The sequence below is a fragment of the Falco biarmicus genome, chromosome 3, assembly GCF_023638135.1.
Source record: "Falco biarmicus isolate bFalBia1 chromosome 3, bFalBia1.pri, whole genome shotgun sequence".
Classification (NCBI taxonomy): Eukaryota; Metazoa; Chordata; class Aves; order Falconiformes; family Falconidae; genus Falco; species Falco biarmicus.
This window is the reverse complement of record NC_079290.1, coordinates 93,847,434-93,872,660: the sequence shown is the minus strand read 5'-3', so window position 1 is coordinate 93,872,660 and position 25,227 is coordinate 93,847,434. Positions and strand designations below refer to the sequence as shown.

At 42.2% G+C, this 25,227-nt stretch overlaps 1 protein-coding gene across 3 annotated transcripts in view; it reads left to right on the top strand.

The window, feature by feature from the left end:
- The window catches only part of F13A1 (coagulation factor XIII A chain), a 63,451-nt gene that overhangs the window by 24,039 nt on the left and 14,185 nt on the right, over positions 1–25,227 (top strand). For all 3 annotated transcript variants that reach the window (XM_056332349.1, XM_056332350.1, XM_056332348.1), the window contains 7 exons: positions 4,336–4,454; positions 9,942–10,049; positions 12,562–12,736; positions 16,377–16,515; positions 22,877–22,980; positions 23,797–23,885; positions 24,860–25,013. In XM_056332349.1, the coding sequence (XP_056188324.1) occupies positions 4,336–4,454; positions 9,942–10,049; positions 12,562–12,736; positions 16,377–16,515; positions 22,877–22,980; positions 23,797–23,885; positions 24,860–25,013 (888 nt within the window). The remainder of the gene's footprint in view (positions 1–4,335; positions 4,455–9,941; positions 10,050–12,561; positions 12,737–16,376; positions 16,516–22,876; positions 22,981–23,796; positions 23,886–24,859; positions 25,014–25,227) is intronic.

The following is a 25,227-nucleotide window of genomic DNA, read 5'->3' as shown; positions in this document are numbered from 1 at the left end:
AGTTTTGACATATCTTCCCAGCCAGGAATGCAGGGTGGGTTTTTTTCTGCTGTTTCAAAACAAGTTTGAATACTTTACCAGTCAAACTACAGAGTATTATGCTTCCAAAGTCATCAGATGCTTTTATATGTTTTAATCCCCTTAGCTACATTTAAGGCTGATCACCAAGAATACTTTAAAGATGCAGATGCAGGGCCTGATCCTGCAAAATTATATACACCAGTTCCAAACATGTGGGAATTCAGCAAGCTAGTGGGTTGAGATTTCAGATACTCAGGAAATCGGCATTACCTACTAAGTGAGGTAAAGCCTGTGAGGAGAGGCAGCATCCTTTCTGCAGTCAGCTGACATAGTTGGGAAAAACAGATGTGCTTCTGGGCATGCAGAGCCCTCTTCAGTTCTGAAATAGAAGATACAAATGGCAAGTAGTTAAGGATAACTTCTTGGAGTTTAGCTTAATTCTTAGCAGTATCAGACTACATGAAAGCAGAGAAGGGCTCCTTTGATCTCAGTACTGTGAGCTCATTTCAAGGAGGTGCTGAGTCCCAGCAACTTTCTGCTGGGGAACATTCAGTGCCTATCAGGTAAAGACCTTGCATTGTGACCTTGCATTGACTTGTGTGGCTCTCTCACAGGTGGAGATGCGTAGTGTATCTGAGTAAGTTGCAGATGGTGTGGGCTGAGGTGTGCATTTCATTCACCCAAGCCTCCTGCAAAGTGCGTTGTATTTAAGCAATTAAATATGTTGCAACTTTATTGAGTCAGTTACGTGTTTCTGCTGCTTGAATGCCCTAATACTTTGAAGATTAGTAACATGATCGACTTTGGACTCCTTTCACGTGTTACCAGTCATACACATTTGGCCCAATAACATTTTCTTGCATTTATAGCTAAATCTTAAATTTGATCTCTTGTGTCATAGGTTCCACATGGGTAAAATTCACGCAGAGCTTCATCCTCCTGCTACATTAACGTAGGCAAACCGTAGCAGCTGCAAGGCAGCATACTGATCGTGGTCCTGAATGGAGTGAGTTTGTAGATAACAATTGTAGAGGAATGAAGCTGGGTTAATTAACACTGATAATATACAGCTGTGGGCCGGCTTCAGGGGCAGGGGGTTGGCTGATATAGATAAGGTGCAGCTGTGGCTGGTTCTGTTAAGTGGTTGAGCAGCCAATGAAGAGGGAGCAGCCAAGGAAGAGAGAGGAGAAAGAAGCAGAGAGAAAAGAGAGAGTGGGCTTTGGATGAGGGGAGGCAAGGAGAAGGCAGCAGAGGGACTGGTGTGAAGAGTATGTTGGTATGAGATGGTAAAAGACCTTGTTGCAACCGGCTAGTCTGGAGAGTGCTGTGACAGATAACTGTATTCAGTTCTTGCAGCTGCTCTGTGCTTGCCACAGCACTGTCCTCTTCCCAGAAAGATCCCTGGGAGTTTTGTGGTTCCAATGAGGCCCACCCTTGCATTCCTGGATTCCCACGGGAGCGTGTTGAAGGGAGGCTGGGTGCTCAGGACAACCCTGCTGCCTCCACCTGTCTGCTGGTGCTGCTGTGCTCAGTGGTCACAGCACAAAGAAATAACGTTTCCAGCTCCAGGTGGTTGCTGCACTGGGGATGGGGTCTCCCCATACTGGGTAGGGTCCTCTCATGCTCATACACCTTCCCAAATTGCAAGGGCTGCTCTGGGCTCCTCATCTCTTTACAAGGAGCCTGTGTTCAGTGGGATTTCTCGCCTGCAATAGTCTTCACGTGAAGTGTATTTTCACCTTATCCATCTTCAAACAGGGAAACATAGAGGCTAATTTGCTTCTTTGTAGCATTGCTAGTGTCTTAGTAATTTCCCAGGATAAAAGAAGTGAGTAAAAAGAAAAATGTAAACTGCTAAAGAACAAACAAACCCAGCACATTTCCATGGAATTCTTCTGTTTGTCAGATGTGAGCCTCCACTTGCACAAAATAATTAGGAGTTCTACTATGTAGAGCTTGCTTAGCATCAAAGTAGCCACAAATGCTTCGTATTTTCTTCTAAACAGTCTCAAGAGTAGTGAAAGCTGTCAAAAATCAAAGCACCTGGCTTTCCTGTGAAACACAGAATGCTTTTTCACTTTATCAAAAAAACACAAATACTTTAAAATAATTGACAGAGAAGTTAATCAATTTTCATCTGATTTAGCAAAGATCATGCAGTCTTGAAATAACATAAGCATCTCAATTGATACCATCCGGATCAATATGGATATTTTTAATCCCTGAAAGAAGGCAACAGCACACGCTCCACTGAATGTGTAACTGTACAGAAGATGTGAGTTCTCCTTAAATACGTTCTCCGTGCCATTGGTATGGATGTACTTTAATAAAATCCAAAGCTCAGTGAGAGAACACATGTGATTGTTCAATCAGCAGACCAGGCAGATCCAGCCTAATGGAGCCTAGATGATCAGTAACATCTTCAACGTTTTTAGTGGGATGTTACACAGAACTTGTTTAGAGCTGGGAGTTGGACCTCAGAAAAGTCATGTAATACAGAGTTTTGTAAGTATGAGTGTCCCTGCTGGCATAAGTGACTGCAGCTTTTTGATTCACTGTCAAGTTTTAATGCTCTCTTTCACCTGGTAGCCTCTGAATATAATAAACCCATGATCTTCTGCTTTGTGCCTGGGTGCAGGTCGTGGGTAATGACAAGCCTATAAAAAAACTTCTTGATGATCCAGCTCTTAGAAGCCGGGGGAATGCCACCAGCCTGCCACATGCAAGACTGGGTCTCAGACCTGCCCACCTTTGGGAAAAGCTGCCAAAACCTGCCACTTCAGTGTTTGCTCGGGTTCAGATGTAGCCTGCAGAGCCTGTACAGAAACCCTGTCAAAAGTATAATGGCAGGCACTGATCTCCTTAAATGCGATAAAGGCTTCTTACATCTTTCCTTATCATTCCTTGCACACCAGTGTGGAGGTCATTATATCTATGCATAATCCCTTCTATATGTGTAGACATAGACACATAAATACATCTTCAGAGAAAACAAAAACTTCCAGAAGGGTCAGGTATGTAGTTTGGCAAAATCCTTCTCCTAACTGAAGCTAGTGTGAGTTTTGCCATTGATTTTTTTCAGAGGGCTCAGATTTTAGCTTGTTTTCAGCCAAATTGCAGTTTTATGGGCAGATGAAGAAGCCGTTGAGGATGAGGTTTACAAGGAAGTACAAATAAGATTTGCATTTCAACAAAATACAAGTAGTCAATAAGCTTTTAAAAGTTAAATGATCCTTTAGTAATTTGTATTGGGATGCTAAAGAATCCACTATGGCAGTAGTGAGTGGTAGTTTTGTACTTGCCCATATGAAACTATCAGAGGTTATTACTTCCCTTTAATTTGCTATCTGGTACCACATTACTGATTTCCTCAAATTAATTAATTCCAATACTGTTAATTGTTAACCTGCATCTCTTAGTCTCAAAATACAAGCATTGGTACAGGAAAGAAATCCTCGACTATTCTAGTGTCACAGAATCACGATCTGCTTCATACTTACCTGTGAATGTCTGAATAGTTTCATGTCATTCAGAGTTATGTATGAATGTTAATATTTATTATACTAATTAAATACATATTTAATTATAATATTAATTAAAATAATTATTTACCTATGTGAATCATGTTTGCAGGGAGAGGGTCCACACTTATGCTCCTGACTCTTGATATAAGACCAATCTAGGATATACCTTTTGTATATGTTTTGTTAAAGTTCTCTTCCAGTTGCTTCCAGTTTTCACCTGGACACTTGAATTTCTCCTCCTATTAGCTGGTCAGTCAAGTTGCATGGGGGAGTGATACTCCAGTCAATAACTTACGTACAGAAAAAGCAATCAAACCTTTCTGTTAATATACTGTAAAAACTGTATTCCATTTTTTTTAATGCATTACAGATTTTTCTTTAGATCTCTTGACTTGAGCTGTTTTCCATTAACATTAATAGGTTTGAAATTGTTCTTTGATCTGTTTGTACAGATGCAGAATTGCATCATGGTGTTCCAACTTTTAAATTAGCGGTACACAGTAATCATAAAATTCTTGATAAGATGTGACATTTTAATCAGACTTTACAGATCCTGAGAAAACAGGCAGGAGTTGTCGGCATTTTTGCGTCTTGCATGCTTTTAAGTTGTGTATCATATTCCTAAGTGAGGTCACTATTTCCATGTTCTTGTAGTCTGTTGAAGCAAGTAATTCCTTGCTTGATGTGAGAGGGGCACTTTTCATCAAAGACAAGTGTATTATATGCTAAGATTTGTTTATCTGTCCTATATGAAAACTAAGCAAATCTATTTTTTTGTAAACTGATGCAGAGGATGCTGTGTATCTGGATGACGAGAAGGAAAGGGAAGAATACGTCCTGAATGATGTTGGTATCATTTTCCATGGAAACATCAACGATATAAAATTTAGAAGCTGGAGTTATGGTCAGGTGAGCTATTTAGATCTTCTCTGGCTGCTCCCAGCAGGGACAGCAAGTGAGTTCAATTGACACCAGACTGTGGTCCAGACTGTGGGCTCTGGAGTGCATTATTGGTCTCTTCTTCAGAAAGACAAGGGGATTAATTTTAAAATTGTATGAAGTGGGTGTATGCCTAATCCAGAAAAGCAATGGTTATAATAGCTAATATTTAAGGATCTTGTTTTAGGAGCATTATTTCAGATACTTAGAGGTTGCCTGTTGAAAGTTACGATCATGAGCTGAGGTTTCCACAGTAAGCGGTATTTCTGCTGCTACGTTGTTGCTGTTTCAGGATCAAACCAATTCAGTGAAAGAGTACAGAGATTATTTTTTTCTTTTTCATTTTCCAGTAATAGGTTGTATTGCTTTTTGTCTTTTTTTAGTTTTAGTTTTAGTTTTAGCAGCTTGGTGGAAATAATTCTGATCAATTTGGGGGTCAGCTTGTCACAGGGTTCCTATGACAAACTGGGATTTCATCCTAGAGTTTTAAATTTCCTCACCACAGTGACAAAGGGGGGGAACCTCTCCCTTTGCTGCCTGGACTTGGCAACATCAGTCTCCAGTAGCCTTTTGCAGCCTGGAGGTGACACCCTCTGCCAGGCTGGTGTGGGGTACTGGTGTGCCTTCAATAGCATCACACTTACTGCTTGTCTATTTTACCTCAGTCTGTTTGTAAGCACTAACCAGTGTGAAAATCCCTACAGGATGGAAGAGTTAAGTTGTTGTGTGAGAATGGGGAAAAGGCATTAACGAGCAGAATCAAAACAAGAAAAACTAACCCTAGCTGTCACTCAGAGGGGCTCCAATGGGCAGTTATTGGACATGGTGAACTCTGCACATCTCACCTCCTGGGTTTTCACAACAGCGCAATTAAGAACATGTTGAAGTATTTCCTTAGTGCTACAGTGATGGATCCGTTCAGTTTTCGTGGCACGTCCCTGGCGCGGCCTTGCAGAAAGGGGCTTTCTTGCTTTGCATTCTTTCCCTCAGCTAAAGACAATCTCGAAGCTTGAGCTGGATGGATTGCCAGTGTGCTTGCCCTGGAGAGCTCTTTGAACTCGCATCTCTCTTGTTTCCTTGTTTAAGGGTACAATTTCATCTTTTTTTCCTGCGGCAGCACTGCCTTAGGGAGTTCCTGCCTCTGCACCATTCCTTTGGTTGTGTCAGCGCTGTTGTTTGTGGGGTCTGACTGTCACCCTGACTGAGATAAAAATAACCCTTAAATAAGTGGGGGGGGGGCAATTCCATAAGCTGATGGTGCCTCTGACAAGAGATGTGGAACCAGATCCTGAGGCCAAAGCTGGGTGTGCTTTTATGTTGACCAAAAATGCCCCCTCCTGGCCCTTCCTTCCCCCTGCAAGTGCTTGCGCAGCCATGCAGCGAGGCTGGAGAGCTGATCCAGCTGAATAAGCATCTCCTTGGGTTTTTTTCTTTTCCCTTGGGTTATATTTTGGGCTTGCTCTGTTCCTAGGTCTGGGATTGACTCCGTGACAGATGTAAGGGAGAGGGAGAGAGTGGAACGAGTGGCTGGAGGTGGAAGGTGCTGCTTAAACCAGCTGCTGGATTTATGTCCTAAGATGCTAAATTTATGGCCTATGGTGGCTTGGCCTGCGGTGCTTATATTCTGCAAATCTGGCAGCTTCCCGACACAAACACCAGCCTCCCTTGAGAAACTGCATTATTTATTTGGTTTTGCTAGGAGGGAGTTCTGTCTGGGAGGTTAGGGCTGTTCCCTTTGCCATCTACTTGCATTCCTCTGTTGTCTCAAAATGGAGGGCATGATTTCCACACTGGGCTGTAGTGCACCTTTCACTGTCACATCCCCATGTGAAAACTGAGTGTGGCAAACACATCTAAGGGGGCCCAGGTAAAGAGTTTTAACGGAATTGAACATTTGAGTGTAATACACATCTCAAAGTGCAGAGCAATAGAGAAATATTCTTCTGGTTTCAGTGAGGTAGTGTATGTGATGTTCCTGATCTCACCCTGACAATTTCCAACCATTAAAAACATGCATCTCCATCATTTTCAGCAATCCTGGACATGAAGAATAAGAACATTGCTGTGAGTGAGTAAAAGTACTAGCAGCAAGGCCTATATTATGAATAGGGCATGCAATTACGCATTTTGTATTTATGCTATATAGCCCTGTACAACTGTGCAAGTAAAAAGCTTAAGGCTACATACAGTCACAGAGGTGAAAGGTGTATAGTCATATACAAAAATACAGATAGACTTGTGCATGGTAATATTCTTAGGCTAAAAAACTGCTTTGGACGACAGCTGTAAGCTTTAACTCAGGTTGTAAATTAAAAAAGAACATACAGTTCAAAACTGGGTTACTAGTGGGAGATGACTGTCACAGCTGCTGTCTTTAATGAGCAGCATCAACATGAGAGGAGGAAAGGCAAGAAAAATGGACCAAGGAAGAAAAAACAAAAGACCAGTTGAAACATGGCTGTAGTGAATGAGGATGGAGATGTTCCTTGTAACACGACTGTGATTCCTTTCTTCTAAGAAAGCACAAATACCTAGTCACTCAGGAAAGCCCACGGGATTCAGGGGAAATTCGACTCTGGAAGAAGTCTAGGCACATAGGAATTCTTTAGCTGAAAAAGATCAGGAGCTGGATGCTATATTGATCATTTAATGTTTTTTTCTGAGAAAAATAAAACAAAACAGGTGGGTATATAGTTCTTGTTGCCATCGTGAGTTGTGTCATATCCCCACGATGAGCTGCGTTAGCTTTGCAGCCCACTGTGCACATGTATTTTTATGGCATGTGCATTTGGTCGGATCAGCCCATAGGCAACACGAGACCACCTCTGCCTGCAGCTGACTGTGAGGAACACAGCCCTAGCTCCACCAGTGCAAAAGGTGTGGTACAGCCCCTCTTACCTTTATTTAAATGGAAGGTCATCTACTAGAGACAGGTTAGCATGCCGGAGGATCCCGCTGAAGGCCAGCCCGACGAACGCACTGCTCTGTAACACAACGCATGTCTGTTTGCAGACAGGGCCCCTTTGCCTGTGTGTTTTCTCATGCCTCGTTTTCCATCTGCAGTCTTTCCCAGGTGGCTCCGCCAAAGTTCCTTGGTCCCGAATATGGTTTATTTTCATTTCAGCTTGTGTTGAGCAGTCAGTGCCTGCGCCTGGCCCAAGTTCACTCACCTGTCCTGGCTGCCTAATGCTGCTCTGGTTCCTCTGACATTTCAGGGATGTTCAGCCTTACAAATGCTATGTTTCTGTTCCAGTTCCCACTAGATAACATTTTCATGCCAAGAGTGAGAGCAAGAAACTAATTTAGTTTGATTTAATGTTTTTAAATCCCTGGATAGAGAAGAAGGGCAAAACTGTCTTCAGAGTTAAGGCTACTCTGCATCCTACTCTACTGCAACAGCATAAGGCAGCTAGACTTTACAGCTTGTCTGATTCTCCTGTTAATCCAGTTATTTCACAAGCATTCATGTAATTTTGTAAATACTAAGGTGGAAGGCAACAACCCTGACAGCAATTTCTTTCCTCTTTATTCTTTCTGTATATGCTGGCAAGATTGATGGTGTCTCATAAACCATAGATGAGAAATATATAATTTGCAGGGTAAACTCCATATTTATCTAGCTCAGGTCTTAGGCGCTGCTGATGACTTGAAGTGCAGAAAGCGGATTTTGATCCTGGTGAAAGTGATAAATCATTGGGCCAGATCAGAAGAAAAGTGAACTTGAAGTAGGAAGGATTGCTGCAAGGGCCTAGAGTTTACATTATCTGTTGTGAGGATTCTTCTTGGGAAGGAGGGTCTCCACAGCATGGTCATTCACCTGAGATTGTTTACATCACATATCAGTGGAGTGGACTGGAGAATCTACCATGCAGTTATTCAGCTTCCCAGGGATGATACAATATTAGGAGTAGGTCGCTGGGTAACGCTGATCCCTCTTTCCCTATTTACCCAAACACCATGAATTCAGTTTTGCTCAGACGGTGAGTTGTTACTCACTAGTGAACCTCTGCTCCAGAGAAAGTAATTCAGTGCAAGTGTGGGTGATGATGAGCAGGGTGTGCTGCCTTGGAGGACATTTGCTGAAAAGGATCTGTATGGCGGTGGTACTCTGAACGACAGCCAGGCAGGCTTGAGGCAGAGGCAAATCAAAGGACTTTCCCTGGCCAGGAGGTGGCTGAGGATGGTGAAATGTGGAGGTGCCTCTGCTTTCTTGGCTTATGCCAGAGCTTGACTGCTGCCTGGGATGTGACCCCCATCCCTCCTGTTTTCCCTGCAGCATCAGTCTTTACTCTTTGGGGCTTCCTTTTCAGCTCTCTCGTCTCAGGCTTCCTTCTCCTCTGCCTCTCCCTGGGCTGCCAAGGCAGCAGCTTGGTCTGGGCTCTTGCTTGCTTTCCTCAGGAGGCAAAACTCAGACAGCCCTTTTCTGCCAAGGAGCCCTGAGCCAGGCTGGAGACAGTTGCAAAATCAATCCAGCTCTAGTAGCAACACAAGAGCAAAAATCCTCCTAGTGTGAATCACATCTTTAGGGATGCAAGCGTGAAATGTAAAACCTAAAACGGCAAGGGGACAAGCTCCGTGGAGTTTCTGTCACAGCCCTGAATGTCAATATAGGATTGTCTGTCTAGAAGATATTTGTTTTATTAATGTGCATTTCCCTGTCTCCTAACATTTTCCAGGGGACAGAGGTATTTCCCTTTGCTATGCAGTTTCTCCTAAGGAAAATGAAATACAGTGCAGGGCAAGTTCTGTGACAAATGGTTTCTGGTCTATTTAGGCACCTCTGCCCTCAATTCATTCTTGTGCTTGTTCATGCTGGATCGAAGAAACTGTATATTTTCACTCTATTTTTGAAGAAGACTACTTTAGGTCACTTGGTATTTTTGATGTCTAAGTTTGGTAGACCAGGATTAATCTATATAATCAGCTTTTGGCTTGTCAATTTCAAACAGATTTAAAAATTAATTTTAAAATGTATCTTCAAATTAGCTTTGGCAAACCACTTATTGTTCAACTTCGCAGCATAGCATCGGCTGTGTCAGGGAGGTCCTGAAATTAACAGGTCTGGAATCTGTGAAGGACATGAAGTCCTTCACAAGCACACTAGCTTCTTGTAGTTATTATTATAATATCTTCCTATTATATACTTGTTAGCACTTAAAATTTTATGTCCTGTCAGAAAGGCTGTGTTGCCATTTCAACCTTCTGGAAACCAGACTAAGATTGATTGGAAAATTACACTCTCTTTTCCATCACAGCCTCTCACATTTTTTTGCCATACATGGGAGATTGTTCTAGAAGAAAACTTGTATTTTTAAACACAGAACTTTGACTTAGCCAGCTAATTTTGAAGCTGATCAGCTATTATAACAGCAATGAAAAATAATTTCACCTTTGCTTTCCAGAATAAAAAGTGACTGAATTTTCCCTCTGTTTCCCTTTTAATTTTCTTTTATCTAGTTTGAAGAAAACGTTCTGGATGCTTGCCTGTTCCTGATGGACAAGGCAGAACTGGAGCTCTCTGGGCGTGGAAACCCTATCAAAATCTGCCGTGTTGCCTCTGCAGTGGTATGTAATGGACGCCTAACGTGTGTCAGAAGCGACTCATAAATCAAAGCCAGGCTGGTTTAATTGGCCATCATGCCCCAATGTGCTCGCTCCAGCAGGTGCCAGATAAATTGTCCAGTCTGACCTCTGGGATCTGGCATTTTATTTCACTCCACTAAAAGTGAAATTGTTATGTTGGCTCGTTGCCTTTTCCTGAGATTGGTACCTCGCTGGTAGGAAACCCACTCTGAGACATCACACTGCAGGCATGATGGTGTTTCCTGTAATGCTGCGCTCGCTTTCTGGTAGCTGAGATAATTGAGAAAACTATTTCTGTCATGGATGGCAAGGTGGCACGATGGGTGGGATTTGGGATGAGGAACTGAGAGACTAACCTGAATGTGGTCTTAAGACACTGCAATGGCAGGTGTTACCATTTTTAAGCCCAAAAGGCCTAGTCACACTGAGAATATTCATATACGCTACCTCGGCCCCAGAAGAAAACACTGTGACAGCTGTCCTCTTAAACATGGCGTCCACAAAACTTCCTGCACCCACAATGGAAGTACCTAAAACTACCAGAAGCAAAGGATAAGGAGAAGACTTTCCACATCTCCATTCTTTCCAGCTGCTAGGCACCAGGAGTCATGTTGGAGCGGGTACAGAGGCAGCCCCATCCCTAATACTCAAGATGGAAGACTCCAGGATGACTTCCAGGATGTGGAAGGCAGAGGCTGAGTCCTCTCCTCTGCCTTATAGAGGTCCGAACTGATGCTGTCTGCTTCCCAGAATAATAGTCTAGTTATTGACCTAGTGTCATCAGGTGGTGTCCCAAGTCAGCTACTAAAACAGACTGTCCACAAAACATGGCTGCTGGAGATGAATAATCCTTTAACCCACTTATTACAGCATTTGCCCAGGCGGTAAGAGAATGAGCTCTTTGTCTTAAATGACACTGAAATGGAATCTCTGGCCTCTCAGTGCCACATCTGAATCTTGCATCACGTTAAATAGAACAACTTCAGCAAGAAGTATTGAGAACACACCTGCTTGTCTTTCTCTTTTAACTTTTTGGTTAGTTCTTTCACCCCAGAAATTAGAAACATGGCTTCAGACCTTCAGCAGAATTAAGAATTTAATGTGGTCCCCTCATCACTGGGCTAGCAGATGTAAAGGGTCCCTGGTGCAGGGACCATGGTAGCCCTAAGGGCAGAATAGCAGAGTGTATGAACCCAAAGAGGGCTTGGATATCACTTAGGTTTTGAGACACTCAGTCATTTTAGGGGAAGTTCACCATTGGAAATCCAGGAGTCAATGGACTTATGTCTAATCTGCAGAATTGGGCCATAGTTGAGTGGGAGTTTTGGCTGTCTGAAATCTGGACCTCAGTAAGAAGTGGCCAAGAAGTGCTAAGTCCCACCTGTGTTTCTTACCCTCGTTCTTGCTCAAGTTGAAATGTGGTAGAGCTGAGCTCATTTGAGGAGGTGCCCCTGTGCTGGGATACTGCTGAAGCTTCCTGACGTTGCAGAGCAGGTAGAGTCACCCCCTCTTCCTCTCTTTACAGCCAGAGGAGAGTCTGAAGATCAACACGCTGCCCTGTCCTTGAAGTGCCTCTTTTCTTGGCTTGTTTCCCACAACAGTGAGATGGGCACAACCCCTTAACCCTTTGGTTATGACTCTGAATACTTATCTTTATTCAGTCCTAGGGTTCACAGGAAGTCGATTTTCTAATTATAAACCAGTAGTTAATCCAGCCAAAAGCTTTTAAATGAGAATTGTGATTTATTTGGCTGGTGTGTAGCTGTTCCACATTAGCATAATTAAAAGGTGCAGAGCGAATGAGCTTTTTGCACAGCCTCAACTGGTTTGGTTCAAATTGCAGCTAGGAGATGTATTGCTCGTTAATGCCTATCAGTATAGCCATTAGTCAGCAAAACTTCTTGTTTTGTACAATCTTACCAGGGGAAAACTTACACAGCAAATTCCTTCTTGTTTTCGTGTGTGCTGGACCGAAGAAAGTTTATACTCTAAAAATAACAGTAGACTGGTTCTCCTCTCAATCTGCTGTAAACCTGGAGTGATTTTATTAAAATCTCTGGACTGAAAAACAGTTGATGCTAGGAAAGAATGCAGCTCAATATTTCTGAGGCTCACTTATCAGTGTATTACTGGTCATGTTTATCAAAAATACATAGTAGTAAGCATGTTTAATGTTAATAAAACTTACTAAACTGGCAACACGGATACTTAGTGTGGTGATTTAATTTCACCATTATTTTTAAGCATCTGACCTTCATTCAAAATTGTTCAAATTGCTCAATTCAAAATGCTCAAAAAAGCAGATGGAGAATCCATGGCCCTTAGCAAGATTGTTCCATTCATCTCCTACCTTTATAACTAAACATTTCTGTCTTACTTCTAGCCTAAACTTGGCTACCTTCAGTCTCTCCCATCCTATCTTTGTCTGCTGGGTTAAAGAGCTCTTTATTATTCAGACTTTGACATCCCTAATGCTCATTTCTTTTGCCTTTAGATCAACTCCAGAGATGATAATGGTGTGATTGCTGGATCCTGGGACAATACATACACTTACGGTGTCCCACCTTCAGCCTGGACGGGAAGTGTGGACATTCTCTTGGAGTATTACAGTTCTAAGCAACCCGTGCGATACGGCCAGTGCTGGGTCTTTGCTGGTGTCTTCAACACATGTAGGTATCAGTGAGAAAAGCTTCACGCGGCTATGCAATTCTTGCATAACAGAGAGAGCTTTTAGGTTAAACTATCTAAAATACTTCCTATCTCCACGGTGTTCAGGAGTAAATAGCAGAGATACTTAAAAATACATGGCCGAAATAGGTGGTCTTTAAATAAACCTTTGGCATCTCCTTCAGCTTCTCCTTGGCTGCTCTTCCACACAAATCTGTTAACTATTTATTGGTTCAGTAAAATGTATTCAATGACTCACGAGGGTAATTTTGGGGGAGAGAAAATTAGTCCTTTGGCACCGTCCACATTTCTGTTAGGAAATCTGAGATGAACAGTGGGCTTGTTATCTAGACCTGCAACATGAAAGTATTACCCAGCATGGGATATGTGATGGTATTTCTGCTCCAGAAAGGTCAAATCTTACCTACTGAGGATTGTTCCTAGCAAAATTGACATGTACTGTCCTAGTATCTGTCTACTGAGCACTGTTAACATTTTCTATGGAGTCTGTGAGCCAGAACAATGAGGGAAGTGCTAGCCTGGTTTATAAATTGTCTAGCACTACAAGATAAGGTCTAAACACACTTGCTCAAACTAGAATTCCAATGTTGCCACAAATGTGGTGTTGCAGGTTCTAAAATCCAGTAGGGAAAGCAGAGTTGGATGGGTCCCACTTCTTTACTGCCTAGTGTTTTCTAATAACATCATCTGCTAATACACTGGGACACACAGCAGTGTATTAGCAGCCAAGAAAGACGCTAGAAGTGTAAAAAATGTGCATTATACAGATAATGGGGACCAGCCATTGGAAGCAATGCTTATGTCAAATGCCAGTGTAGCCAGTCAAGCAGTTCATATGCTTGTGGCACTGGCCAATAGAAGCCAAACAGAAATTAAAAGTAACGTCTATCTTAAACCCAGATGACCTTCCTTAGAAGTGCTTACAACATACACATTTAAGTATCAAACTTGGGGGGACCAGATCAGCTTAGGACCATGGGGAACACAATGGGTATTTCTGCAGGCTTGGAGCCTACTTTGCATCAAGTAGCCCTTCTCAGCCACAGCTGAAGGGCTAAGCTTTGGCCCTTGTATTTAAGATGTGAAAAGGAAATTACAGAAAAGATTTCCATGAAACTTTCCTGTTTGTCACGTCTCAGTACTGTCACATGTTACCGTCATATGCTGCTGTCTCAAGGAATCACATTATACTTCTCTTTATCTTTTATTTCTATCAAAAATGAAGGGTATGAATCACCCATCTTCTGCAGCAAACATGGAAATTGAATAATTAATGACAAGTTACAGACTGGTTCTTCACCCCCAGGCAGCCCTGGACATCTCTGTCTTTTCACTTTATTTTTGCCTCTTCTGTACATGTGTGTTTCATTTTGTGCATAATTTTCATCCAAGCTTGAAAACTGAATTTCATGACTCATTTTAGTCACCTGAGGTAGTTCAAAAACTATTCAAAACAGTAAGGACCTCAGAAACAAAGGTGGCATCTGACCACCTAGCCTTCTGCTTGCACAGGCTTCTCGCAGCTGTGGTGGGAGACGCAGTTTCAGGCATCTCTGCTTCTTTTTCATACATCTGGAGAAGTTCCTGTTTTGCTTTGTGGAGGTGCTGGCAGGTGCTCTGTCCTTCAACACATAAAATGGTTCATTTTATTCCTGGTGCAGTGGGATAATGAGCAATCGCACACATCCAAAGAACCTGAGAGACATCTACTTCCATCACTGTCTGAGGTCACGTGGTCTGTACTTGATTCTCCCCAGCTTCTGCGCAATGCAATGGGTTCAAAAATGCTCTTGCAAATATTTCCTATGGATGCAATTCCTTGTAGTGGCTTCCACAGGCCACTTTGTCTTCTCTGACTCTTGCCTCATCTCGATTTCTCCAGATCACAGAAAGACGCACACACACCAGTTCTCCCACCTTGCCCCTGCACTGGCCCTGAATCACCACTACGCAGTGGTTTGTCTACAGGCCACCATGAAGCTAAGTTAGTTAAGTCAGAGACCTGGCACTTTGTACTGCTGCAAGGATTGCTGAAATTTGTTGAACATTATGAAATGAAAATGTTGTCCAGTGGCTGATCTGACAGGTATCCACTGATGCATCCAGCTGTTGACCACTGCACAGAGAGAACAGCAAGGGTCCGAACAGCTGCGTGCAACTAAAAGGGTTGTTTTGAGCTGATTTTGAGTCTTTCTCAGGTCATGTTGTATCTTTATGGCCAGTCCAGCTTTCCAAGGTTACCATGTTGTACACTCTGGACAGTCAGCTGTAAAAATGCTAAAACATTCTGAAAAAAGATCATTAATCTTGAAATTGTCAGGCAAATTATTTTCAATGAGCCCTGATGGCTCATGTGCTGGAAACCTGGGAGGGCACTTGAATTAAGTTTAATCAATAGGTACATATGGTATTGGATGCATCCAGGTAATTTGTCATCCAGGAACTTGAAATGAATGTGCAGCATTACACTTTATTGGGAGTCACAGCAGTGACACTAATGAATATACAAAACCCAGCAGTAGCAGCAAGGGCTGCTCAACATTGCAGCATTGGAACTATTTTTAAATAGGATTTTCGATAAAAATGTTTTCCCTTTCCAAAAAAAAAACAAACCAACCCCTCTGTTTTCTGCAGAACCATGTTGGCTCCTAAATTGGAAAACAGGAACTTTTTTTTGGCTGAGAGACAAAATATTTCTTCTGGAGAAGTGGAGATGATGTGTCACCCTGCAGCCCCACTCCCCCCCGGGGTTGTGCTCCATGCTTATTTATCAGCCAGAGTGCACCACAAACACAGAAGCCTAACGATGCACTACTGCACTTCACATGTAGCCAGAGCATTTCCACATTTCCCAAATTTACCGCTTGTCAAATGGGTAGAAGAGTCATCAGTGCCACGTTGCGATGGTCTGAGATTCAGGGGTAGAGGCTTCTTTTCTTTTTATCCTCCTTTTAAGATCCTTTATGGGAAGAGACTATTGACTCCAAAATACTATTACTTAGCAATCAATAGAAATTATGTAATGCATTTTGTTCAGACTCTCTAACTCTGACATTTCCCTTGCAAATAATGCAGCTTTCCCCCCTTGTTAGCAATAATTTTCTGCTTTATTCTTTGTGTTTGCCAGATACCTTCTGACAGCAGATGTCCAACTCCAAATCAACCAAGAGGAGATACTTTCTATTAATTTTCTTTTTAGCACAGTCTCATGATTCTCCTGGGTTACTGATACTAGGAGGCATAATATATTTTGCGTTTCTTGCAAGCTCAGACTCATTTTTCTTTATACCACACTTGGTCACGCAGTTGACCCATTGCACTCAGATTTGCCTTAAAATTAGCTACAGTGTGGTCACTATGCAAGACTGTTCTAAAACTATTGGTAATCAGCTGCTTAGGTGATAACCATTGTACCATTACATATCTCGAATGCTCATCATTTTGGGTCCAAATAAAGTATTTAACATATTCTCTATAAAGACAGATAGGAGGAAACATTTGGGTTGGTTTGAGTTTTCCCATATTGTTCTAGTTATTAATAGTTTCTCTCCTCTCATCCTGTCATCTATGAGTACAGTCTTTGTATTTGTCCTTCTCATCACACTTCTGTCTTTGCCACAGTTCTGAGGTGCTTGGGGATACCTGCAAGACTCATTACCAACTATTCTTCTGCCCATGATAACAATGCCAATTTACAGTTGGATTTCTTTCTGGATGACGAAGGGAAATTGGATACCAAAATTACAAAAGACTCTGTCTGGTGAGTTCTCCTGGCAAATGCCTTTAATATGTGCACTGTGTAAGTAGTAAAAAACATGACAGCAATACCTGTGGTGTATTTATTTCTCTGTGCATTAAAGAGCACTGCTAGCTTATGTAAAACAGAATGAATGGATTGTTAGTACACTGTCTAATATGAAGTGCTTGTCATCTAAAGAGACAAAACCTAGGGGATCCCAATACTAACATTACTGTACAGTGCACATTTAAGAACACTGGAGGAGAGCTGGAATGGGTTTGTGCACCTTAGGGCCAGGTCATTTCTAAAAATTGAAAGGGGTAGGATGGGCACTTCCATCACTCTGGGGCCAGGCTCAAAGGGATACCTCAATATCTATGGAAAAACACCCTTCTTGTTCTGCTTCTGCCCAGTTCCTGCATTTTTAGGCTGGTTTTACACTGTACATGCAGTCACTGTTGCAAACAGGTACTTTCCCAAATGAACTCAGTTCAGCTGAAAAAGAAACAAGCCAAAGTATCATACAAGGTACTGAAATGCTATTGCCAGATTTATAAAGAGAAAACTCCCTAGGAACAAGAAATGGAGTCTACATGTTCTTTTGGAAAAGACAGTCCTCTGACTTGCTCCTTGAATTCTTACTATCACCTGTCTGACAGGAGAAGTGTAGTATATATTGATTATATGCTCTGTTCTGTAGAAATTATGTGTGGGTTATTGGGCCTCAAGCCTCTCCTCCTCAGAGTGAAGCAGTTAATGTGACCTCTATATTCCTATAATCAGGAGATATTTGTCCTATTCAGTGTTAATATACCTGATTTGTGTCAATGATATCTTCAACTCATCAGCATAGCTGCTCATCAGTATGTCTCATTAATAGCATTCTCTGGAAGTCTTTATATTAAAACTGTAATAAACCCATTCTGTGGTGGAGAAAATGATGGAACATGTTGCTGTAACCTCTTTTATATGATTTCCATAACCTGCTACCGAGAGGGAATCTAAGGAAAACAATTAGGTTCATTTACATCTGAAGCTTGTGTCACAGCATCACAGAATAGTTGGGACTCAAAGGGACCCCTGGAAGTCATCCAACCCCCTGATCAAAGCAGGGTCAGCTAGAGCAGCTCAGAGCTGTGTCCAGTCAAGTTTTGAGTATATCCAAGGATGGATACTCCTCCACAACCTCTCTGAGAAACTTGTACTAGTGCTTAACCATTCTCACAGTAAAGAAGTGTTTCCTGACGTTCAGACAGAATTTCCTGTGTTTTAATTAGTGCCCATTGCTTCTTGTCCTGTCATTGGGGGTCACTGAGAAGAGTCTGGCTTTGTCTTCTTCCCCTGGCTCCCCTAACCAGGCATTTACACACATGGAAAAGATCCTATTGAGCCTTCCCACCTGCAGGCAGAACAGCCGCAGCTTTCTTAGTGTCTCCTTATGTACAGCCTCTGGTGTATCAACCATTCTTTCCAGTTTTCTGTATCAACAACCTTGCTGAAGGTATAGTAGATCTCTCCAGGTCATTAATGAAGATATTAAGCAGTATTGGACCAGTATCAACCTCTGGGGTACACAAGTAGTGATTAGGCTCCAGCTGGAGTTCACACCACTGATCACAATCCTCTGATCCTAGCAGTTCAGCTGGTTTTCAATTTCCCCTTACTGTCCACTTATCTAGTCTATACTTCAGTGGCTTGTCTATGAGGATGTTCTGGGAGATGGTGCCAAAGTCAAAAGAGAAATCGACCCCCATGCACTGCTCTCTGCTTGTCCACTCATTCATTTCATCAGAGAAGGTTATCAGGTTGGTCAGGCACATCTGGCCCCTTGTAAATCCATGCTGACTGCTAATCACCTTGTCCTTAATAGGTTTGGAAATGTTTTCCAGAAGAATTTGGTCTATAACCTTCCCAGGGATCAAGGTGAGGCTAACAATCTGTAGTTCCCTGGGTATTCCTTCTTCTCTTTCTTGAAGAAAGGAGTGATACTTGCTTTCTTCCAGTCCTCAGGAACCTCCCCCAGTCACCATGACCTTTCATAGATACAAGCGGTCTTACACTCGTAAGTGCATTGGCCAGCTCTCTCAGCCCTTTTGGGTCCGTCTCATCAGATCCATTGGATTTCTGTGTATTCAGTTTGTTTAAATGTTCTCTAATTTATTCCTCATCTACAGATGGTAAATTTTCATTACTCCAAACTTCCACACTGGTCTCAGGGGCTGTGATTCCTGAGAGCAAGGTTTAACTGTAAAAAACAAGGCAAAGATGACATTGAATATTTTGGCCTTCTCTTAGACCTTTGTCATCAGGTCCCCAGTCCCATTTGGCAGCAGAACCACATTTTCCTTAGTCTTCCTTTTGATCCTGATGTGCTTGCCTTTCCTACTGCTCTTCACACCCCTTGACATACTCTGTTTGATATGGATTTTGGCTTTTCTAAACCTGTCCCTGCATGCTCAGTGTCTCTATATTCCTCCTGGTCACCTGTCCCTGCTTCAACCTCTTGTGCGCTTGTTTGACTTTAATTGGGACCACCTTGTACACCATGCAGGCCTTGTGCCCCCTTGGGGTTGATTTCTTGCACATGGGGATGGATCATTCTTAACCTTGGAGGAGGTAACCCTTGAAAAACAACCAGCTCTCCTGGGCCCATCTTCTACCCAGAACTGCCTCCCATGGGATTCACCCACGCAGGACCTTAAACAGGCCAAAGCCTACTCTCCTGAAGTCCTGTGGTGCTGTTATTTGCCTTGTTCCCTCCTGCTAGGAACCTTGGGGTTCCCAGTTTGCTAAGTTTCATCTGGTCGATATGATAGCAGGACCTCAGTAAGCCTCCTGGGGCTGGTCCTTCTGTGGCCCACAGAGCTGTAAAGGAACAGTCCCTCTTCCGAAACCTCCTCTGCCTGTAAATGATATGAAACAAGACCCAGCGACTGTGCCTCACTGCTCAGTCCATATACTCCCAGTAATGGATCATTGCCACACTTCAGACTTTTCACTGTCTCATCTTTTCTTGTTCCCTTCTCCTAACCTGATCCCTGAAACGCCTCTCATCCACTTTTGACATTTTCTTTTACTCCCTACCTCTTCTTTTCCCAGCTGTTTCCCAAGACTTCTTAATTCAATCCCGGTTTTTTCCATTCTTTTGGGACTGGGCCAGCTCATCCCAAATCACCCTTGTTCCACTGAAATGCATATGCAGCTTCACGCTACATTTCAACCTTCCATCCTACGTTTGCTTTTCTTTGGCTTGATTACTTTTTGAACTGCCTTGTTCATCTTTTATCCTCCTGGTGCATTTACTAGTACATGGTGCACATAACCCTTTGGGCATGACTTAATATATTACGCACCTCTTTTCATTTCTCCTCTGTGTCCTTTCTCTTCATTACTCTGTGACACTCCATGGTAGCCCACATGCCGACTTTAAATGGCTTGTGTCTTAACCTTGATATTATTTTTAATGTCTCTTTTAATTTCTTTCTTTTTTTTTTAAGAGGACAAGCTCAAGGTATTTATAATGATTTTTAAAAATATATTTCTCACTTTTATTTATAATCTCCTGAAAACTGGAAGCAAAGCTCTTTTTCTTTATTAATATATCATTTCTATTGCCTTGTATTGCTGGAGCTGATCTGTCTTCAGGTTTTAAATACTCTCAGACTTCAGGGATACTTGGAGCCAGGATTTTTAGTCCAATCAATCTCTGAGTGTGGGTCTCCCTCTGAATGTTATCTGACATTTATTTATTTTTATTAAAGATCATCTTCTCCCTCAGGATAGAAAACAACAACAAAAACAACAGAACACATATACAAAATTACACAGACTTTGCAAAAAGTTATTTTTATAAAGCTGGCCGGATTTGGACCCATCAGTACTGCCTCCATCCCCTTACTTTGTTCTCCTTGTCTTTCTTAATGATGATATAAAGACACTTAAAGAATATTTCTCTTGGACCGGAATCAAGACTCACTCCTACTGTGAGGTCCAAGCAGACTGACGTCAGTACCTCAGCAGAAACTTGCTCGAAGTCACGCAGACGCATGGGGGTTCATCCATGTCCAAGCCTGTAGAGAAAGCCATTCTGAGGTATCTGTTCACCCATTCATGTCCAGCTCACTTTTCCCTAATTTCTTAATAATGTTATCAGCAACAATCTCAACCCCAATGTCTGAGCTTATTAGCTAATGAAAGGGCAGCAGCTGTTTCCAGCATGTGCCTGTCTCATAAGCAATACGAAGTAACCTTCTTAAATTGTCTTCCAGGCATAAAACCCACCTGGTCATCTTTTATTAATTTCCCCATTGCTTTGTTTAGTCTATTCGTAATTATCTCTGTAAATATTTAATGGTCACTACATTGATCTGTGTAGCCATTCTTGCTTTCTTTAATGTCTCAGGCTTGCTGTAGAATATAAGAACTACAGAATCAGTTTAACAAATCATGGCTGTGGAGCCAGATCCTCAGCTGTGCTCACTTCTCCCAGAGACAGGTTTCTGCTACTTTTCAGTGAGGCAAATGATCCCCTCACCCTCCTTTCCTTAATGCTCATGTGCTTTACAAGCAATATCTTTCTGTCCATCCACATCCACTATCCTTACCTGTATTTGTTATTTGCATGGCAGCAGACCTATAGGAATTGTCGTCCTGTTGCGCCAACACCACACCAATAGAAACCAATAAGAAAGATCCTGTTCCCTAGGTTGGATATAGAAAAATATATATTAAAAACTACATTATCTAATTACAGAATTGAAGCAGAGCTGCCATTTTCCACACTGTTATCCCCCTTTGGTTTTATCATCCTTCTCTCCTGCCTGCTCTTCAGCTTCTTCTTTCGCAGAACTGAAAGCCAATGACACATCTGGGTTTGATTCGAAGCGAACCAGTGAAGGCTTCAGGGCAGGGATTGTCTCTCTCCCATGTTGGCAAAACAGTTTTCAAAAACCCACCTACCACAAAGTGTGTCCTCATTCTCTGGTAGCCCTCAGCAAAGCTCTGCGAGCATGATTCAGCATTGACTACTCTCAGCAACATCAAAAATTCTCTGAGTGTGCGTCATTTTCCTTGAATAATTCCTTTTTCTGTAGTGCTGCTTCATTAACGCTCCTAACTGACAAGTTTTACCCTGATCCAAGCTTTCATTTCCACTTTGAAATGTCTTGTTAGACAAGCCTCAGATCCTTCCGACTCTGCTCCATGGCTGGTTTTCACCTATTATTCATGGAATAGTCAGAGTTTAACAGTCCCCATTTCAGCTGCTAATACCATCCCATGTACTAGGGGCTGTATCAGCAGCTACACAGATATATTTTTATTCAAATCTGCTGTAGGATATATATAATTTGCAAGCAAAATTGCCCTTTTCTATACTTCTTCCTTCTTTTATTTTTTGCAGTAATGAAATGCAAACACCTTGCTGGCTTTACTGCAAGACCCTCTTCCTAGACAGTCTTTTCTTCTTGCCTGTGCTGTCCCTTGAGTGCTGGTAGCATCGCAGGGAGTTACAAGATCTGTCTGTCTTTTCTGATCCTCTTGGAAATATTCTGGGCATACAGTGATGGTGTTGTAGTGGTTTGGTTTTTTTTCCCCTCATCATCCAGCCAGCGAGGGCGTGTCAGCCCTGAGTGCTTAGATGAACAGTTCTCAGAAATTCCACTTTGAGCACACTGTCCTGGGCCCTAAAGGCAGACCTGGCCCACAGCAGTTTTGTGGAAAGCTGTATGTTCTAGATCTGACCCCCCTCACTGGCATGACACACTGGGAAGACTATGAGGAAGCCACAATGAGGATAATCTTATAAAGCCTGTGCAGGGTCTTTTTCTCAACCAACATGGAAACCAGCTAACCTTGTTTATTTTGCGTCATAAAAACAAAGCTACACAGTGTACATTATGGAGCTGATCCTCAAATCTCTTCAGAAAATGTACCAATGCTTCAGTCTTAAGAGTTATAAAGCAGACCATGCTTCAATGGCTTGAAGAAGATTCGAAGCTTACTTTAGCAGGCAGACTGAAGTGGAGGTGTCTGGCTGGAAAGGGACTGCAGTTTGTGTAGCTCTTCATATACCCCAACGATCTCCAAGCACTGCAAAGTTTTCTGAGACATTTGCATTGAGATCCCATTAGAAGTATCAAAAAGCTACTTCAGCTTGCAGTCAAGAAACTACAATGAGAGATTGTGGCCTTCAGCTTTTAACAGATAGGTACCAAACTTTTAGACCTTAAAAATCTGTTCTCTAAAAAAAAGCCAACTTTTTCACACCTAGATTGGCAAATGTTGTTATTGAAGCGATGGCAGGACGTAAATACACAGGGGTTTTTTGGTCTGTATGCTTCTTTCCAATAATTTAATATTCTGGCTCCATCTCTTGTCTAAGGAACTACCACTGCTGGAATGAAGCTTGGATGACCAGACCGGATCTTCCTGTTGGTTTTGGGGGATGGCAGGTTGTTGATGGGACACCCCAAGAAACCAGTGATGGTAATACTGCTTGAAATCCTCCTTAGCTCTCTTTCCAATGCTTGGGCTCTTCATGGCAAACCATGAACCGATGATAGCTGAGCCAGTGGCACCATATGGCCAGTGACAACTTCTTGCAACAACGACACTCACCTGTGCTCAGGGCCTTCTGATTTGTTTGGAGCTCTAAAATAAATCTGTCCTTATTATAACACTGCTCATGTTGCATATGCACAAAATACTGCTTGAGAAGGGCCCTGCTTGGTACAGAAGAGATGTGGTCTTGTTGCCAAAAGATGGCTTCTAAAATTTTAAAGAACCTGTACAGGAACCTAATCAAATTAATTTTCTTTCATTTTATGTCTGCATAAATGTCTTATTTTATGTCTTACTAAACTTCCTGAGCAGGCTGTAGGCAGGAGACAAAAAGTGAAAAGCCACTGCTATTTCTTCCCAGTCCTTAATTTCCCAGTTCTTAAAAGACATTCTTAGCAAATTTGCAGTGAGATCTTTCTCAGGCTGTGGTATAACTGAGCTCTCTCAAAATTATCTGCTTTAACCAAAACCAGATGTAACTACATTCCAAGCACTTCAGGTTTACAGTGGACTTTACGGTGCCATTAAGGTACCAAACCATTAGGTTATTTCAGACTTGAGTCTGTTGTTTAGAGGGCTGGTAACAGAAATCAAGCTTTTCACTGCTTGGTTAGGAGTCCCTGTCAACTATTAAAAAGAGTTCACCAAACCCCAAGAATTCTTTTTCTTCAAGAAAAGGTAAGATTGTGACATGGGGTTTAGTTAATTTAATCTCTCACTTTATCTCTCTTCTCCCCATAGGTATGTACAGGTGTGGACCAGCCTCAGTTCAAGCCATTAAACATGGTCACGTTTGCTTCCAATTTGACGCTCCTTTTGTCTATGCTGAGGTACATACCTGAAAATTTTTAGTGCATTGAGTGATACCAGTTGGACCATAGGTGAGACAGAAGATAGGGCCCAACTGCAATTTATGCATTGAGAAGTTATTTCATGTATACCCCACATCAAAGAAAAATCTCATCATTATATTTTGACATGTGGGTCAGTAGGGGTAATATGGCTCTAATGAATGACAAAGATTTCTCTAATCTCTGTTCACCGATGTAATAAGCAGAAAAAGCTACTGTGGCTCCAATGAAACTTCAGGCTGTGGTCATTTATCCTTCCCAGATTCCAGCTATGCTGGCAAATGAGTCACTAGCTCTAGCTGCTCATCTTCATCCCTCATTACCTGTTTTGTCCTTCTCAGGCTTGCCGGCACAGCTGCTTATGTTAAGGCTCCCTTGCTTATTTCATCAAAATGGGTGCAGTGATTTTGAAGAAGTCTTTGCTCACCACGTTCCTTTTGGCTGCAGTGGGTCAAGGAGAGCTCACATGGGTGTTTTGATTGGCAGATCTGAGAGAGAAATATCTCCATGAGAAGCGAGAGGGCTTGGTCTCGAGTTTTAACCTCTTGCACCACCAGAACTGCTGTGCCCAGAATTGCAACAGCTGTAGAGGAAGTCTGTAATTGAATTGCATATAGCTTAGGACAGAGAGAATAAAGATATTTTATCTGTGAAGCATTCCCCCCTCTACAATGTAAAGCTTTTTGGTGCGAGGAATGTGTAATCGTGCTCCCCAAGTCTGAACAGTATCTCTGTAGCCTACTTAGGTTTACACTGTCTGTTGTCCTGGAGCTGCTGATAGTAAAATGCATCCAGTCATTATTGTAGCACATGACTAATTTTAAACATGGGACTTCAATGTGAATAATTAATGGGTCTTTGTGTCAATGTGTCTTTGTTTTGAGGGGAGACAGGCTGGTTTCCTTTCCTCTCTACTTCCACGTACCTTGATCCTTTTTCATTTGATTTTACAGGTGAATAGTGATATTGTTTACTCAAGAAGGGAGAAAAATGGAATCCAAGTGATAGAAAAAATTGACACGACCCATATTGGGCAGTTGATTGTGACCAAGGAAGTTGGAGGTGATGGAATGATGGAGATTACTGAGGAGTACAAGTTCCAAGAAGGTAACCTGAAATGGGCTGGGACCATACCGATGTAAATTTACCTCAGTCAGATCTTGTATGGTGAATTTACAAACTGCTGGCACTGACATGGAGTCATGAAAAGATGCCAAGGTGCCCTCTGGAACTCTTCATTTGTCTGCAACTCCATCACAGCAACACTGCAGATGCCTTGATGAGAGCACAAGCTTTGCTACTTAGAAACGCTTTGGACTGA